General features: G+C 37.5%; 2 protein-coding genes across 3 annotated transcripts in view; both read right to left on the bottom strand.

Moving 5' to 3' along the window:
* The window catches only part of LOC107676542 (girdin-like), a 21,451-nt gene extending 7,815 nt beyond the window's left edge, over window positions 1-13,636 (bottom strand). Inside the window, exons 1-20 of one of the 2 annotated variants that reach the window (XM_016471116.1) lie at window positions 13,357-13,636; window positions 12,535-12,707; window positions 12,265-12,373; window positions 10,459-10,528; window positions 10,268-10,326; window positions 10,035-10,118; window positions 9,803-9,943; window positions 9,531-9,673; window positions 9,068-9,149; window positions 8,809-8,967; window positions 7,664-7,810; window positions 7,273-7,453; window positions 5,811-5,926; window positions 5,632-5,721; window positions 4,902-5,516; window positions 4,323-4,502; window positions 3,024-3,364; window positions 1,958-2,084; window positions 1,189-1,587; window positions 852-1,013 (exon numbers count right to left, since the gene is read on the bottom strand). In XM_016471116.1, coding sequence (XP_016326602.1) covers window positions 852-1,013; window positions 1,189-1,587; window positions 1,958-2,084; window positions 3,024-3,364; window positions 4,323-4,502; window positions 4,902-5,516; window positions 5,632-5,721; window positions 5,811-5,926; window positions 7,273-7,453; window positions 7,664-7,810; window positions 8,809-8,967; window positions 9,068-9,149; window positions 9,531-9,673; window positions 9,803-9,943; window positions 10,035-10,118; window positions 10,268-10,326; window positions 10,459-10,528; window positions 12,265-12,373; window positions 12,535-12,707; window positions 13,357-13,422 — 3,444 coding nt within the window. In that variant the 5' untranslated portion in view covers window positions 13,423-13,636. The remainder of the gene's footprint in view (window positions 1-851; window positions 1,014-1,188; window positions 1,588-1,957; window positions 2,085-3,023; window positions 3,365-4,322; window positions 4,503-4,901; window positions 5,517-5,631; window positions 5,722-5,810; window positions 5,927-7,272; window positions 7,454-7,663; window positions 7,811-8,808; window positions 8,968-9,067; window positions 9,150-9,530; window positions 9,674-9,802; window positions 9,944-10,034; window positions 10,119-10,267; window positions 10,327-10,458; window positions 10,529-12,264; window positions 12,374-12,534; window positions 12,708-13,356) is intronic. The other variant, XM_016471117.1, reaches the window with a different exon arrangement.
* Window positions 13,637-14,619: 983 nt separating this feature from the next.
* LOC107676548 (RDS/peripherin-like protein xRDS35) overlaps window positions 14,620-17,551 on the bottom strand; it is a 5,367-nt gene continuing 2,435 nt past the window's right edge. Inside the window, exons 4-6 of the mRNA XM_016471126.1 lie at window positions 17,197-17,357; window positions 16,592-16,838; window positions 14,620-15,284 (exon numbers count right to left, since the gene is read on the bottom strand). Of these exons, the coding sequence (XP_016326612.1) occupies window positions 15,054-15,284; window positions 16,592-16,838; window positions 17,197-17,357 (639 nt within the window). The 3' untranslated portion in view covers window positions 14,620-15,053. The remainder of the gene's footprint in view (window positions 15,285-16,591; window positions 16,839-17,196; window positions 17,358-17,551) is intronic.

Raw genomic sequence — 17,551 nt, 5'->3', positions numbered from 1 at the left:
CCTCAGCGGCATGTGCTCCGGTTGTATTGTAAACAACGGCATCGTTAATATCGCTTATCAGTTTGAGCCCGATTGAGAAGCAGAGGATATAATTGAAGAGGATCGCGCAGAACCTGTGCAAGCATGGCTTTTAATGGTAGGCCTATGTTTTTTGTTTGTTGTTGTCTCATACTTTTAGATATGCTGTTATTTGTAAATGCTACTGCTTATGTTAGCTTTTAATATACGGTTTTATCCTGATTTTATCCTGAAAGCTTTAATACAGAACGGCAACTGCACGGGAGTCCATGTATAACGCTTCTCATAGCTATGTGAAGATGCAGAGCGTGTGCAGAGCAGGGGGACGTGAGGAACAGTATTAAGAACCACTGCTTTAGAACATTGATTTTGAAACTTGTGAATCCATTAGAATCGTTAGAAGACAGAATCGCGATTCATATATGAATAGATTTTTACGTGCCCCTCTAGTTTTCTCTTCCTCTTCTTTAAAGCATCGCAGCATGGCCTCGCCCCCTTTGCTGCCTTTTCCCGAGAGCGGGGTTTATCTGGGTTTGTGATGTCACGAACCCGGGAAGTAACTTGTTGTAGTCCCTACCAGCCATTTTTGTAGGCATTAAACTGCCAGAATTTTAAAAGACGATATCTCCGTTTGCATTGAACTTTCAGCTTCTTTTTGAACATTTTTAATGCTCAAACAGCAACATTACACACTAACTAACTAACGTTAAAAAAGTTAAATCGCAATGAACCACCCCTTTAAACAAATGTCAGTTTCTAAAATACCCTGGTCTTTATTTCAGTGTCAAGGGTCCTTTTTGAGACCAGCAACCCACACTCAATCAAGCACTCACCTGTAGTTTGGTGTTGAGGGCCTGTAATTTAGCACAGTTCTCTTGCAGCGAGATGGAGTGGCGCTGCAGGGCATCCAACTGCTCTCTGAGCTGAGCACAGGCTGACTGAGACTGAGTCAGCTGAGACAGCAACACCTCCCGCTCTCGCTGCAGCACTGCATTCTGGGATACAACCAGAGGCACAGAGTTCAGCATACAAGTTGATATCCATTCATTTAGAATGTAATCAGAATCCCTGGATGGCGTTAATTATGTTTAAATAAAAACATACGTGAGGTTGCCTTGCGGGGCCCAAAACGTAATAACATTTCAGTGTGTGTTTTGCATTTTATCTCACCTCCCTTTCCGTATTTATCAGTCTTTGACTCGACGCCTCCTGGCTGCCAGTGCCAGTCTCTGCCGTTGTGTGTGGTTGTTTGTTCCTTGTGTTTTCAGAGTCTTCTGCTGCATAGATAGAGTCTGTAGGCCCAAAGCTCTGGTTGTGGTTAACCTTATGTACAATACTGACAGTGGCCTCCTGGGGGCTTCCTGACAGCCGTGGAGACTGTCTGTTTGATTCACAACCCTCGATTCTCTGTGTGTGTGAGTCAGGAGGTGAAAAAGCAACCTCTGGAGATGACCGCTGCTGTTGTGTAGCTGCCATTTCAAGCTTGGTCTGCAGCTCTTCAAGTGTTCGGTTCAGCTGCGCGATTTGATTGGATAACTCTCGGGAATGGGCACTCTCATTAGCCAGATCCTGGTTGTGAGTGAGATATTTAAGTTAGACAATTGCTGTACCTTACCAGCTTTATCCAGAACCAACCACGTGACTCTTTAGGAAAACCTGAGCAATAACGGCTTTCATTAATCTCATAAAGATGCATTTTCAGCACAGTTGTCCAAGGAGGGGAAATCTAATTGTGCTGAGGATTTTCAGATAAAAAAGCAACTACAAAACAATTATCTGGTTGAAAGGAAATATTCAAAGAGGCCCATTTTGCAAGATCTCAGCTCAGTGGGACCTCGAGGCAAACATAATTGCAGAAATATGGTGTACTGAAGCGCTATAGTAATTGTTTTTATCATTCAGATCTTGCAAACAAACACGTTGAATACTGCACACAAACCTTTGTTAGAGAGTCAATCTGGACCTTCCTCTCAGCGTTGAGTGTACCGAGCTGCAGATTCTCCTTCTGCAGCTCCTCGAACTGGGCAGATGTCTCTTTGAGCTGAGAAATCTCCTGACACATGCGTCTGTGGGCATATGACAGATGTAGTGAGTGATACACATAATATTCTTATGCCATACTATTTATTTCATAAGATCAGAAATAAGGACTTTGACAAAGGGTTCTGTGTGAATTAAAGAGTTCACAAAATGAAAATATATTCATTAAATACTCGTCATTGTGTTGTTCCATTTGTTGTTCCACTAAAAGATTAAAAACACCAAAAAAGGCATCATAAAAGTTTCATAAAGGTGGTCCATACAACTTGCGCACTATATTCCAAGTTTTCTGAAGCAATATGATGTGTGAGCAACAGACAGATAAGAACTAATGCTGTTAGAGATTTGAAAGCTGCAGTGGAAGATTATCAATAGTGAATAACTACTTGAACTTAGGTTAAAATTATATATTGCGCACAAGTCATGTAAACTACATTCATTGTGTTTGGTCATTTTTGGAGCTTGTTAGAACAAGGTCACTATGATATGACAAGACATGACATTCATCGAAAAAGTGGTAAGATTTTTCAAATAAATCTCTTATGCTAACTGATGCTGCATTTATTTGTTTAAAAATACAGTACAAATAGTAATATTGTGAACTGTTTTCTATTTTATTATATTTTACAATGTAATTTATTCATGTGATGGCAAAGCTGAAGTTTCAGGAGCCATTACTTCAGTCTTCGGTGTCACATGATCCTTCAGAAATGTTTCTAATATGCTGTTTTGGTGCTAAAGAAACATTTATTTTTATTATCAATGTTCAAAATAGTTGTGCTGATTAATATTTTGTGGAAACTGTAATATATATTTTTTTATATCTTTGATAAACAGAAAGTTAAAAAGAACAGCATTTACTTTACTTTTTTTTTTTGTAACAGTGTAAAAGTTTTTAATATCATGACATGAAAGTGAGTAAATAATGAGTGCTAAGGTCCTTTTGCCTGTACTTATGTCTGTACCTGTTTTGTGCCTCTAGGCTGCAGGCTCGTTGGTTGCCATGCTCTAGAGCAGATGTTGTGCTTTCCAGTTGCTGTCTAAGTCTGATCATTTCTCGCTCTCGTTGTCGTAGCTCACGCCGTTGACTGTCCAACTCTGCCTGACACGACTCCTTCTCTTGCTCCAGTCGCATGACTTCAAGAAGCGCTTCTTCCCGTCCTCGAGTCAAAGACTCCATCTCCATGCCAGATTCTCGCAGTTCAGCTTGTAGCTCCTCTTCATGCCGCCTGGCAGACTCTAAGGTCCGTCCCAATCTTTCAAGGTCTGCCTTAAGGTTTTGGTTGGTCAGCTCCAACTGATCACCCTATAAAAAATAGTTTGCTTAGTTCAGTCAACAAATAGAAAACACTCACTTTTCTTCACATTTAAAAGAACAGTTGACCTAAAAATTAACGTTCTGTCATAATTTACTTGATGCTTGTATCTCTATATGCTGGTAATACTCCTTGAAATACACAAGGAAAGTCAAAGTCAAAGAAAAGCCTTTACTGTCACTTCAGATCAATTTAATGCCTCTTTGCTGAATAAAAGTATTAATTTCTTTCAAAGCAAAAATCTTACTGACATAAAAGTAATCTATATGACTTGTATGCTAAACTGAAAGGCTTTTGAAGCTTGTATATGGATTTAATTTGAAATTTAAATGGTTTTTGCAACAAAAATCTTTCCTTTCAGCACAACTCTCAAATCAACATATATAAAGTTGGCATATCATGTTCAGTCATGAGACAAGAACCAATGGCATTACTGACGTTAAACATGGCATGAGGCATCTTGATACTCCAAAGTTTGAATATGCAAATGAGAATTAAGAGATGTAAATTTGCAATTAACATTTTGGTCTGTTCCTCACACAGATCCATATAATATAGCTCATATGGACTAACATATTCATATGAACTACTTTTATGGTGTTTTTAAATCTTTTGGGGACTTGACAACTTTAGTTCTCATTCACTTTAACTGTATGTATTTTCCTTTGCTTTCCACAAAAGAAAGCATGCGAGTTTGGACAACATGAGGGTGAGTAAATGATAACAGAACTTCAAATTTTCTGTGAACTACCACTTTCAAGACCAATTATCATCTATTGGTGTCTAATTACTGTTACCCATGCTGATTCTCTGCCCATTGTGTTTTTTGATATCTACTCATTGTTACAGCATAATTTTAATGTAGGCACCATTAATCTCAATGTTTCCCCAGCCATGTAATCCATATCTTGTAGTACAGCAAAAGGGCGAACAATTAACCCGCTTCACCTTGCGTACTGCAGCCCTGAGCGAGTCTACGGTGCCTCTGAGTGTCTCTCTCTCTCTCTCCAAGGCTGCCCTTTCTCCCTCTAACTGAGCAATCACTGTGGCCTGCATCTTCTGAAACTCCACCTGACTGCGCAGATGCATCAGTTCCTCCTCCTGCTGCATAGATTCACCCTGCAGCACCTGACAGATAAACATATTAAGTGGTTATTTAGCAGACGCTTTTATCCAAAGCATATCAAAGTGAAGTGCTGTGCTTAAAGGCACAATAGTGATGATTCAAAGACCGTTCCTTGACGAAATCAGGCTGGCATCTCTTCAATTGCAATCCCAGTTCATTATGCCATATGATACAATGGAAAACGTGGGAAAAGTCATCACTGTGAGAAATAGTGCTTGTTTTACACGGGTCTAGTATACATATTGAATTTCTTTCTTAATTGCTAGTGGCAGGGAGTTGCGTTTTTACTTGGTGAGTCATTGCCGTTATCGACTGGACCGTTATCTGGCTGGATGTTGAAGGAGTTTGTGCAATGATGTAGTAATTAGGTTTTTCTGTGTCATAGCTTGATGGTTCATTACCTCTATTTGTTTCCTAGCCTCCATGAGGCTCTCTGTTGCCTTCTTCAGCCGCTGATTCTCAGCCTCCAGGAAAACTAGCTTATGTTCGGCATCCAAGACCTTCTTACTCTGCTCTGCCAGTTTGGAGCGCAAATCCTGGGCTAAAGTGGTCTGTCTGTCAGCCTCTTCCAGGGCCTGCTGAAGCTGGTTATGCAGGGCGAGGGCGTCCTGGGAGAATTTATCTTCTTCTGTCTTCTGGACTTCAGTGCTGTACGTCTGAGATGCCTCTTCTGTGATATCTTTCTTCCTTTCAATTTCTTTCTCACCCTCAGCCTCTCCTCTCTCTTTGGTGTTCATTTCATCTATAACCTTCTTTTTTCTCTCACTGAGGATTACTACGCTCCCCTCTCCCCCCTCTCCATCTTCTCTCTGGGCTTTTATTACGCCTTCTTTTCCATCGTGTTTCTCTCTTCTTGTGTCATATCCCTCGCATTCCCCTCTTGGGATTATTGGCTTTTTCCCTTCTTTTCCCTTCGAGGCTGCTCTCTCTTCCTCTAGGTCTTTCCGTTGCTGTTTTGTCCTCAGCTCTTCGAGATTTATCTTCAAGCTGCTATTTTCATTCTTCAGACACGCCATCTGACAGTTGAAAGAGAAATGACAGGGCCTGATTCAAAGAGTTGAGACGAGGACAAAATGACAGTAGACAAAACGCTTAGAATAACTGTCTTTAAATCCATCTTAAGTGCCTCACCTCCTTGAGGGTGCTTTGAAGCTTTTGTGAGAGTTGGTCCATGCGTCTCTGGAGCTCTTCAGTCATGTCAGGGGAGATGGCCTGCTGAGACTGCAAGAGAGACGGGAACATGGGAATCCTGAGAATTTACAAGAATCAATTTGTAGCCCGAGGATTAAAATGTCAAAGCATCCACTGGCCTCTCGTTCAGCTTGCAGGAGCTCCAGTCGTCTCCTCAGTTCAGCGTTCTCATTTTCAGCTCCCAGAAGCCTCAGACAGGAAGCCTCGTTTACCTCCTCACTGAGAGGCTTCAGATCTAGATGACAGTAAGAGAGACACATGCACATGTTATTCCTTATTGTTCCTTTACAACGAGGCAAAAAGTCACTCTCCAAAACTTTCATCTTCTCTGTTCCTGTTAGAATGAGCTGCCAACCTCCACCTGAACTGCTGAGACCACTGCAACTTTCAAGAAGCAGCTGAGCACACCTTATTCTTGAGCACTTAACCACCCCACACCCTTAAACCGATGCACTTACCCACTCTCACACGTATTAAAAAAACTTTTCTTCTCTGCATTTCTCCTCTTCTCTTGCTCGCTTTCTAATCCAGTTGTCAAATAAACCTGGCATTGTATATTACGAACACTGTTGGCTCCTTGACAAACTGCTTTTGTTCCTCTTTTTATAAATCACTTTGGACAAAAGCATCTGCTAAATGCATAAATGCAAATGTTATTAAATGGATAGTTCACCCCAAAATAAAAATTCTGTCAATTTACTCACCCTCATGTCATTACAAACCCATAAGACTTTGGTTAATCTTTGAAATGTAAATTAAGATATTTTTAATGAAATCTTACAGCTTTTTGTTCCTCCATTGAAAGTTCAGGTAAATAAAATTTAGAAAGGTGTCATAAAGGTGTCGCAAAATGAATCCATATGAGTTGAATCTTAATCTAGTCTTGTGGAGAGATATCATATTCTAGGTTTCGTTTACTTGTACTTTCAGTTGAGAGACAGAAACCTCTCAGGTTTCATTAAAATACCTTTGACCAAAGTCTTATGGGTTTGGAATGACATGAGGATGAGTAAATGATCACAGAGTTTTCATTTTTGGGTGAACTATTCCTCTAAGGATTAGTTTACTCAAAAATGAAATTTCTGTTGTCAACTCATGAGAAGCAGGGCAGGATGTTTCTTCTTCTCTTTACCACACAATGAAAATATGGATGAACATTTTCAAGCTTCAAAAAAGATGAAAAAAATCAACATAAAAGTGTTATTTATAAAAATCTTTGAAGCTTAGCACTGTCTGCTCCCCTTCATTTTCATTGTATGGAAAAGAGCATCCAGAACAATGCTAATCTTTTCCTTTTGTGCTTTACAGAATAAAAAAACAACATACAGGTTTGGAAAGACATCGATGTGAGTGAACGTTGACAGAATTTTAATTTCTGTGTGAAAGATCCTTTAAGATTGAGTGCTTGTGATAGGATGAAATGTAAATGTATGCATAAATGTCTATTCTTCAACACGACAGCTTGATCTGCATATACATGATTGATTTACATATGCATGAAGTCATGAAATCAGTTGTCTGCCGATGGCAGCTGAGTCATAATATCAAATATCATAATATCAAATCATACATAAAACCTACCAATCTCAGGCATGTAAATTTCCTGAACGTCCTCGTCTGACTCTAGCTCTGATTGGAGGAAATGCTGATGAGTCACATTTTGACTGACACCCACAGAATGAACCTGACGCTTGAGATCCACCTGCAGACTCATATTCATCTCCAACAGCTCGTCTACCCTCTGTCTCTCAACATCTCGCTCCTACATAAATGCAATTATATAACCATAAAGCATTATGAATATACATCATACATTTTAGAAGAATGCAATTCTTTCATATAACTTTCATACATTTTAAAGTACATTTTAGAAGTTTTCTTCCAACCCAACATAATTAATCAAACTTGAGCTCCATAGTGTCAAATGGAAGCATGGCAATTAAACACCATAAGTTCATAAAGTCATTCATACACCCTCCATATCCACAAGCTTCTGCCTGAGAAGAAGATTTTCCTTCTCCAGTTCCCGCAGAGCAGTGCAACGCGCTCGAGAGTCAGCCAGCTGCTCATCCAGAAGTGCCTTGTTCTCTTGCAGCGAGGCGCAGTACTGCTGCTGCTCCTGTAGGGCCAGAGAAAATGACTGTTCAAGAAATCATTCACTAACTTTCGTGCTGTTCCAAACCCAAACCTGACTTACTTTCTTCTCTGATATTTTTGCAGAATCTTCACACTGCTAACCAGAGACTCTTTATGCATCATGTTTTATGACTGGTTACAACTTTTTTTAAAGCTTTTATTCTACAAATTTGATAATGTCATTACTAATTATCCAATAATTTACTAATTTAATATTATTTCCAGATGAAAGCACTCCTCTTTCTTAATCCAAATGCAAATAATACACTACCATTCAAAAGTTTGGGATCAGTAAGTTTAAAAAAAAAAAAAATTTATTGATTTTTTTTTTAGGAATTAATACTTTTAAATGCTGTTTTTTGGACTTTCTATTTATCAAAGAATCTTGAAAATAAGCTATCACAGTTTCCACAAAAATATTACGTAGCACAATTGATTTTTTTTTGACAATGATAATAATAAGAAATCTTGAGCATTAAATCAACATATCAGAATGATTTCTGAAATATCATGTGACTGAAGACTGGAGTGATGGCTGCTGATAATTCAGCTTTGCCATGACAGAAATAAATTACATTGTAATATATATTACAATAGAAAACAGTTATTTTAAATTGTTATATTCACAATGTTACTATTTTTATTGTATTTTGATCAAATAAATGTGTTATAAATAGTAGTGTCATGCAGGTTTCCTTTTGTGTTCAACTGAAGAAAGTGAGTCTTATGGTTTTGGAATGACATGAGGGTGAGTAAATTACTGAATTTTTTATTCAGAGACCTATTCCTTTAAAAGTAACATCCTGCAATTTAATTTACCTTTAGTTTTCTTTTCTTGCAACTTTCAGTTCTCACAGCTGATCATTTGCCAGAATACAAGTAGCACAAAATATTACTCCATTTCCAAATTATAGCCCTCCACTTTGTCATTCCTAATTGCAAAGCATGATGATTCAGCGTAATGTATATCTCCACCTCTACCTTCAGCTGTGTGCGGTACAGCTCCATGCTGCGGAGCCGATGTGTGCAGTTTTTCAGCTCCGCCTGCAGTTGCTCTACTCTGGCTGCACGCTCACGCTGACAGTCCAGCTCATCCTTCAGACCCCGACTCACACGCGCTTCCACCTGCAACGCTCGGTTCTGAGCCAACCAAACATAAGATGGTATGTCAGTGTCCAGTGTGCATACGCATTTAATAATGATCATTATACAGTGTCTATTATCAGTATAGTGAGCTCACTTCCTTCTGTAGTTTCTTCATTTCTTCCTCCATAGTTTGCATTTCTTGCTTGCAATCCAGTAGTTGATCACCTTTATCCTCCCTTTAAGACATTTTCATGTGTAAATACTTTTAAAGGTGAAGTGTGTAATTTCTCTGTCACTAGTGTAACATAACGAAATTATAAAAATAATGACTGTTAAACCAATGTTATGTCAGGCTACTTGTGAAGTCCAAACAAAAAAGTACGGTTTTGATATTTTAACATTGCTAAAATCACACACGTTACTTTTCATAATTATAATAATAACGGTGACTTGAATAAAATGAAGGTTTGAGGTCAAAAAGATTGTTTTTATTGTTTTTGAAACTCTTATGCTCTTGAAAGTCTCTTCTGCTCAACAAGTCTGCATTTATTTGATCACAAATACAGTAATATTGTCCACAAATAAAGCATCATGTATGCATTAGCAAATTAACTCACAGTTCCTGTTTGAGTCGGCGCAGTTTAGCTTTGCTGTCTGCCAGCTGCACAGCCAGTCCTTCAGGAAGTCCATCTCCAAACCCACTCGACGTGGTTATATGGGCTGTAGATGATTCCTGTTCCTGACAAAGCTCGGCTATCCTCTGAAAATCAAACAGAGAAACCAAAGCTGAAGAACTTTCTGAACACAACTGTGAATGAATCATATCTAGCCTCACCTACTGTACTTGCACCTGAAAATGTCAGACTGCTAAAATAAATTCTTTTCTCACCTCCAAGTGTGTGTCTCGTTGGGCTAGCAGGTTCTGGATCTGTTTGGCCATGGAGCAGAATAGAGTCTGCAGCTCGGCTCCATTCAGCCCACACATGTCTCCAAACTCCAAAGGAAGCACTGCGTTCGGGTCCTGGGTCACCTGGAGCAGGGTGGATCACAGGGTTAGTTGCACACTACACAAATGGGCTTTAGTTTGAAATTACGTTCAGGATATGTTCGAATACACTGACCTCCTGTATGCAAAGTGCAAGCTCTGCTTGTGTATCAATGTCCAAGCACTGAATCTGCTGAATGAACGTTTCTTTCCTTTCACACTGGTGACAATGAGTCATAGGAACAGAGAGAAATGAATCACACACTGCAAGCATCAATATGTTTACATTAGTAACAATTCACTCTAATCAATTTACAGTGCTGAAACTGTCCATTAAAGATATTAAAAGTGTTTACAGTGTTTAGTTACCTGTACTGCACAGCCTAGCAATAACAGTAGCAGTCGTCTGAGCTCTGCAACAGCGCCCTCTATTGACAAGGAAACCAACATAACACCAACGTAGCATATTTACTTAAAAATGTGGACTTTTTTAACATTTCTGTTTATTTAATAATAATTAGAGAGAAATGTTTTCCTTTTTTCAAATGACAGGACCGCACCTGTCAGGGGATCTCGACCTAAAACAGCAACATTTGGTAGCGGCATCAGCACCAGCTGCTGTAGGATCTCCTTAAAGAAAAACACACGTGAAAGAAAGAAATGACAAGCATTAAAACCTCATTGGTGCTCTGCTGTCATCCCAGACAATGCACAAGTAAGAGGTTTAAGTATGACACGCATTAGAGCACAGAAGAAACTTATTCATATGCAGTCATGGCCAAAAGAATACAAGCATGATTGTGGAAAATAGGCTTATTAATCTGCTGCAACTGACATCTTATTCAGTATGACTAATGATCTTGTTATTGCACTACTAATTTTCTAATGCTTTTAAAAACGACTTACTGTATACTGTGGCAGTACCATGGTACAGTGATATATAGGATGGCATTTATTGATTACCAAATTTATATACAGTGTTATTTACACAATTCCAAAAAGTACCAACCGTGGTACTTTTTATAAGTGTATGTAGAAGTTCGCCATCACTGTAAAATGTTACATTCTTGTAAAAAAAACTTAATTATTTAAGTAATGATTTAAATAATTAAGTTTTTCTTTCTTTCTTTCTTTTTTTTACAAGAATGTAACATTATGTTTTTTATTTGGGTATTTGACATGCCCTGTGGTGTTTTATTGTTTTCATTTTTTATAATTCTATAAATTGTTTTTGCAAATTATATTAACTATAGTGAAGGCAAAAAGTTGAGCAAACATGGTGAAATAGTTTAAAGAAATGTCACAAGTTATATGCAGTATTAATTTAGTATTCATAGTATTATTTCTAATATTTATGAATATTTTGAATTGAGCTTTTATTTTTATTTTTTCGATTTTCATTTTAATTCTAGTTTTAAGTTTTAGTTTATATATATATATATATATATATATATATATATATATATTTCTGTTTAGCCTTAATTTACTTTTAATTCAGTTTTAGTCATTTTAGTACTTAAACTTATTTTATTTCAGTTAGCTGCCAAGGCAACATTTCTGATTTTTGTTTTGTTTAAGGTTTTCATCTACACTCTCATATATGAAGGTGTACCTTTTGAAAGGGTACTGCCCCAGTGACAGCTTGTGTATCTTTTTTTCTGAGTATAATACTTACATTTTATTCCAGCCTTATTTCAATTAATGAAAAGGATTTTTAATAGTTTTAGTTAACAGTACTGTTTAGTAAACACAATAACTGTGTTTAGTAATCAACACTGGTTGCTTCACATAAGATTCCTCTTATGCTTTCACAGAAATGTATGCATCACCTGCCTATATTTAGTGTAATTTAGTGTAAGCAGATAGTTTCCTCAAATAAATCCAACTACTGTGCAGTCATCAAGCACACTTCATTTATATTTTAAAAGAGCTAATGTCAAAAATCCAGATAATGCAAGTCAATATGAGATCCAGCAAAACCATAATTTAGAGTTTTTTGCTACCATTTATTTTTTGCTTTCATTTTAATTTTAAAATGTCCAGAACACAAAATACATTGTTGTTTCCAAATGCTTTGTGTGAAAATAAAAGCACAAAAAACATGTTCACATTTGAAACAAGAAGTGAAACCACAGAAACATTAAAAAAAAAAACATGGCTAACGTGTTCCACAGCTACAGGGTCAGTACATACTGTTCAGTGAGTTAGTGGATTCATTCATTCATACACTATTTACCTGATCTTTACCATCAGGTGCTGGCAGCATTTATATTTTAGTCAGGGCAATATTATGTATTTGTGGAATGTACATGCAAAGATATTTCTCATGTTTACACAGTGATTTGACTGATGCTTTAATTCAATACCTGATAGTATGATCTCAAGTGTCGATTGAGGATGGAAAAGTTCTGCACCCTGAGAATCTTGTCATCACCCACATTGTGGTAGATTTGTTCTGCCTTTGGATTGGGATCACTGATTAAAGAAACCAAACAAACAACAAACATGTTGGCATTAGCTGAGTCACTGCTGAACTACCATCAATGAATCGTCAGCTTTTTTATTCAAGCTACATTATTCAAAACAAAACAGATTACTTTAATTTTTTAGACTTTCACTTTTTGAGTCTGTCTTACATGATCCTCATGACCTCATTGAGGTATACTCCATTGGTAAGCTTCAGGTACTGCCTCACGGCATTCTGGGAGTTGAAGTTTACTTCCATATATTCCTGAGAGAGTGATCCATTCTCCTCCTCATCAACAATACCCTCAAATAGATGAACCTTGCAGACAATGAAAACAATGCCCTGCTCCCATCAAGATGCATAATAAAAACTGATATCTGAATATAACAGATCTGTTCTCTGTTGTGAAAGCTTTATTATTCCTGTTTCCTATCTACATGAAGTTTGCTAAAGTTATTGGGCGGTTGTCCAAATCCTCTTAAGTAAATTGAAGGTTTCATTTTGACTCTAAATTCTAAAGAAATAATTGAGATATTTTAAGATATCCCTCGCTGTTTAAAATAGCTCTGTTTCAAACCACGGTGGCTGTTTTTAGCTGGTTCAAGTTGGTCATTAGCTGCAAAAACCAGACTGTAAACTTATTACACTCTTATCTTTGTTTTGGAACATGTTAGCTGGTTTGGTTCAAGTTGATAGACCATCTTGGACCAACAACTAGCTGGCCAAACGTTGTTTGTCCAAGATGGTCTATCAACTTGGACCAACCCAGCGAGTTTTCAGCAGAGAACAGCATAAATGTTTACCATTTTTTAATTTGTTAATGTTCAGATTTAACTGTACGTAACATTAATTGATCAAGAATAACTTCTGAACATTATTTACAGTTGCAGAATAGCCTACGTCTGAACTGGTCTGTAAAGTTTACCAAACTTTTTATCGAACAAAATGAAGATTATCAAAGAACTTTTAATTTTTTATGCTTACCACCTACCCATGTAACAAGTGCACTTCCCATAAATTCTTCTAACATTTCCGTAACGTCTACGTCCATCTTCATGTACCTTTATTCCTCAAAACACAACGGATTATTTAAATAATAGACTTTGACGAGAACACTCATGGTTACCGTAATTCTCTTGACAATAAACTGTCAAGATAAAACTGTTTAACTGTTAACATATTTGCTTTCTGTGCCTTTCCCTTCCTTCATTAGTCACACTTCGAAACCACACCGGAATCTAGAGCTGCATTGCATTAGATCTGTTCCCCTCTGCGCGTCCTCATGTCAGCATGACGCCCGTGACGCGCGTTTCCACATTGAACAGAGCGAGACCGCAACAGACGGGTTGTGTCTCAAAACCTCATAAGCCGCCTATCTAGATTGCATTTTGTGTTGCATTTAGAGCATCGATTCATAGCCACTCTCCACAAACGCGTCTGTCCAAAAATGCAGTACGTGCCTTATTACACTTTGAGACACAGCCTATATAGGAGTGTGGGCAGCACAGGAAAATGAAATCTATTCATGTCAATGAAAGTCATCGAGAGTACTCCTAAAATAAACGATGTAGGTTATATGCAAATGCATCTATGCATGATTTGCAAGGTGACTTGGGTGATATTTTTATCGAACTTGAGATTGACAGAGGAGGAAAATTGAGTTTTTGCCGCTCTCTTATGGTGAAACGGTGTAGTGTCGAAAAAAAATCATATTGAAAAAAATGAAAAACAATTCATATTGTCTCCCTCTGTGTGTGTGTGTGTGTGTGTGTGTGTGTGTGAAAAATTCCTGGAATTAATTTTTGTTTCCACTGAAACAAGTTGAAATTAGTTGAAACTATTATGATCACTAGTGCAAAACTAACTGCTTTTAATAAACAACTAGAAGCATAACATCGTTGTATTTCTTGCGTTGGCCTAATGTTGTGTTTTGTGTATGAGTGCTTTGGCAGCAGTCATAGTATTAACCATCATAAAAGGGATAAAGAGATTTCAGGTGTCAGAACAGGACACCCAACAATATTCAGCATTCAGTCAGCATAATCCTATTAATTTCTCTTTCACTCGCTCTTTATAGGCAAAAGAAGAGGAAATGTATTTAACACTATACACTCTTTTACAAGGGAAGTTAAGATCAGGCTAGTGTGAGGTAAGAAGTGTCCAAATGAAAAACACATTTCAACACATCAGAGAAAAACAAAAATAAGCACTTGATGAACATCCACAAGACACAATGACCACATGACTTCATAAATCAGTTAAAAACTCAAATCTTTATTTTTTTGCATGTATCTTTTGCAATTTCAACTCTTAATTTTTGTCTATTTAAGCAAAGCATGAAGCAGCAAACCATCTACAGACCGCATGTGATGAAATGTACTATTTCATTGCCTTCATTTCCTTGGAATTGTTTGCTTTAACTCTTCTTTATACATCTTCACTTTATATATAATTGTCAAAGGGGTATTTTGGTATTGTCAGGTTTTGCATTAACAGTTTCCAGCGTTTTAAGAGGTTACTGGTTTTTACCTCAAATTTTTGGGTAACTTGATGACTTCATTTAACAATATAATGATGTAACAATGTTACATTGCAATTATGATTATGTATTCCCTTTGGCTGATGATAATCAAGGACAGTTAGCACTCATGTGCACATGAGCACTCATAAACAATTACACCTGGTCTTTTAGGCTGTGGCTGGCTTTTCTTCATCCGGCTGTGTGCCCGGGTTCATAGCGGATGCGTCGCCCACCTGAGCGAACTGGAGGAGCTTCTTCACCTTTTCTTTAGTCTCCAGCAATGTCTCCTTCACTCCCTTCTCCAGGATGTATCCCTCTGTCTCGATCTCCACATTCTCCTGTCCAATCACACCCTCCATTGCAGTCTGCAGATAGCGCAGACTCACCAGAATGGTCATCTGAAGGCCAAAGAGATACAGAGATCAGAGTTCAAGCTCCTTTAAGACATTTTCCTCAGGTTTTCCCAAATGCCTGTTCCTAAAGTAATGGTTCAACCCAAAATGAAAATTCTGTCATTTATACACCCTCATTGTCATTGTGAACCTGTCTGAATTTCTTTCTTCTGCGCAACACTAAAGATGATATGCTGAAGAACACTGGGGTCCAAAACAGCATTGGACTCTATTAACATTCATTGTATGGACAACGAAACGTTGAGACATTTTTAAAAATATATATTATTTTGTGTCCCACAAAAGAAAGAAAGTCATACAGGTTTATGAAGTCGTAAATAGTAACCGAATTTGCATTTTTGGTTTTCATCCTTTACAAAAACATTTTGTTCCCTTGTATTATAACCACACTGTATTATAACATTTATGGGGCCGGAACAACAACAAACTACACTGGAATTTGTGAAGTAACAACTGATAGTATGCCACATTAAATATCACACTCTGTAGATAGCAACACAAATCTAGTTTTATTTCCTGGTTCTGGCAGCATTGATTTGTTGTCTATTTAATTAGTGTATGAGAAGCAATGAATCATGCAGTTAGTGTTACAAAAGCTGTGACTGTTATAAAAGCTGAGAGCGTGATGTGGTTTTGGGTGAAAGTTATGTTAATGCTCAAATAAGGAATATTGTCACCTTTGAGTTCACAACCATACTGCCAGCCATTCCGGAAGCATGTCGATATTAACTGAGTGATGAGTATGTGAACAGTTCGATGTATTGAGCACATTAGATTATACAATGTGTTATTCAAGGTTTAAAATCATGTAGTTATTTGGGGGAGTCCTCACAAAACATTCATGATGATCCTCTGAGGCAATTGACACATATTAAGCTTAAAAAACACATGTAATAACATGTTTTAATGTTGGATTGTTCATTTACTCTAATATTTAGTACCTCAATCTTAAGGGATATGTATGTAATCATTTTTCTATTTGTCTATTTATACCTTTTTAAAAACATTATTTTGTAGGAATACTGTATTCCATTAGGTGACTAAACATTACACAAATTACACACTTCATCTGTAAGTTCGTCCAACAGAGCTGTTCTGTTATGTCAGTTTGTAGGCTAAGTTGCCATGTGTTTTGCACTTTATGAGTAAAATAAGTTCTGTAGGTATCTAAATTTGAAGAGCATGTCATGCATTGTTGTTCAACATAAATTACAACATACATTTTTAAGCTGTTGCTTACTACTCATTAAGCTGTTGCTTACTACTCATTAAAGCCATTAATCAGCTCATACCTGGAGAAGGAAATCAAATAGAACACAAGGGCCGATGGTGTTCATTAAACCCATGTAGTAGCTGATAAGGGCCTGGCGGCAACCTCGGTTGTACAGGTTCAGCTCTTCAGTCTGGTACTCGTAGTTGTAATGGGCAGAGTTGTCCAGGAGACTGTACTGGATGCAGGGCCGGGGGGAGGCAGGGTTACAGCAGCTGAATGGGACCCCATCCAACAGATATCGGCCGTCTATGTTACTCCTCACACGACTGTGTCGGCAAAATGGAATGGACAGAAACATAAGACTATATATAATGCAGTTATGAGAATAATATTACTAGTTTTGTTACACCATTGATTCTGCAACTGTCTGTATTGACTTTCTGATCAATGCATCATGCTCATTTGGTGATGACATCCTGTTTCAGAACATGACATTTTAAATTCTGCTTCACCTGGGAAGCTCCAAAAGAAAGCATTTTGAAATGTTTTACTTATTTTAAAAACTTGCAGTGTGTTGACTAACCACTGAGACCTTTGATTCATTCCCTTATGGAAAAAAAAACACTGGCATTCATTCAGGAGAGAGTGCAGGAGTGTGGGTTTATCTATGATTTTTGGACTCACTCTTTCACTTCTTTGGATGTGAAGTCCAGGTAGCGGCTGCTGATCCACTGCACCTCAAACCAGTCCCTGTAGTTAGTATTACCACAGCACTGGAACTCAATCTGTAAACGATCAATAGTCTCAGTTCGGTATGTGCTATGTGGTATGTTTAGGGGAAAAAACTATATATATATAGGACTCTGGGATGCCAGATTTATTTATTTATTTCAATAAATATTTATAGTACCCTGAAATGCCAGATTTATTCAAATAAATAAATATCTAGCATTTCAAAGTCCTATAGTATTTCAACAATTTGCAAAAAGTGATTTGCATTTGAAATTCAGAAATATCTTGTTTTATTTCACTCAGGAAA

This window comes from Sinocyclocheilus anshuiensis, unplaced genomic scaffold (genome assembly GCF_001515605.1).
Source record: "Sinocyclocheilus anshuiensis isolate Anshui unplaced genomic scaffold, SAMN03320099.WGS_v1.1 scaffold64, whole genome shotgun sequence".
Lineage (NCBI taxonomy): Eukaryota > Metazoa > Chordata > Actinopteri > Cypriniformes > Cyprinidae > Sinocyclocheilus > Sinocyclocheilus anshuiensis.
The sequence above is the reverse complement of the archived record's forward strand: the minus strand, read 5'-3'. Positions and strand labels throughout refer to the sequence as shown.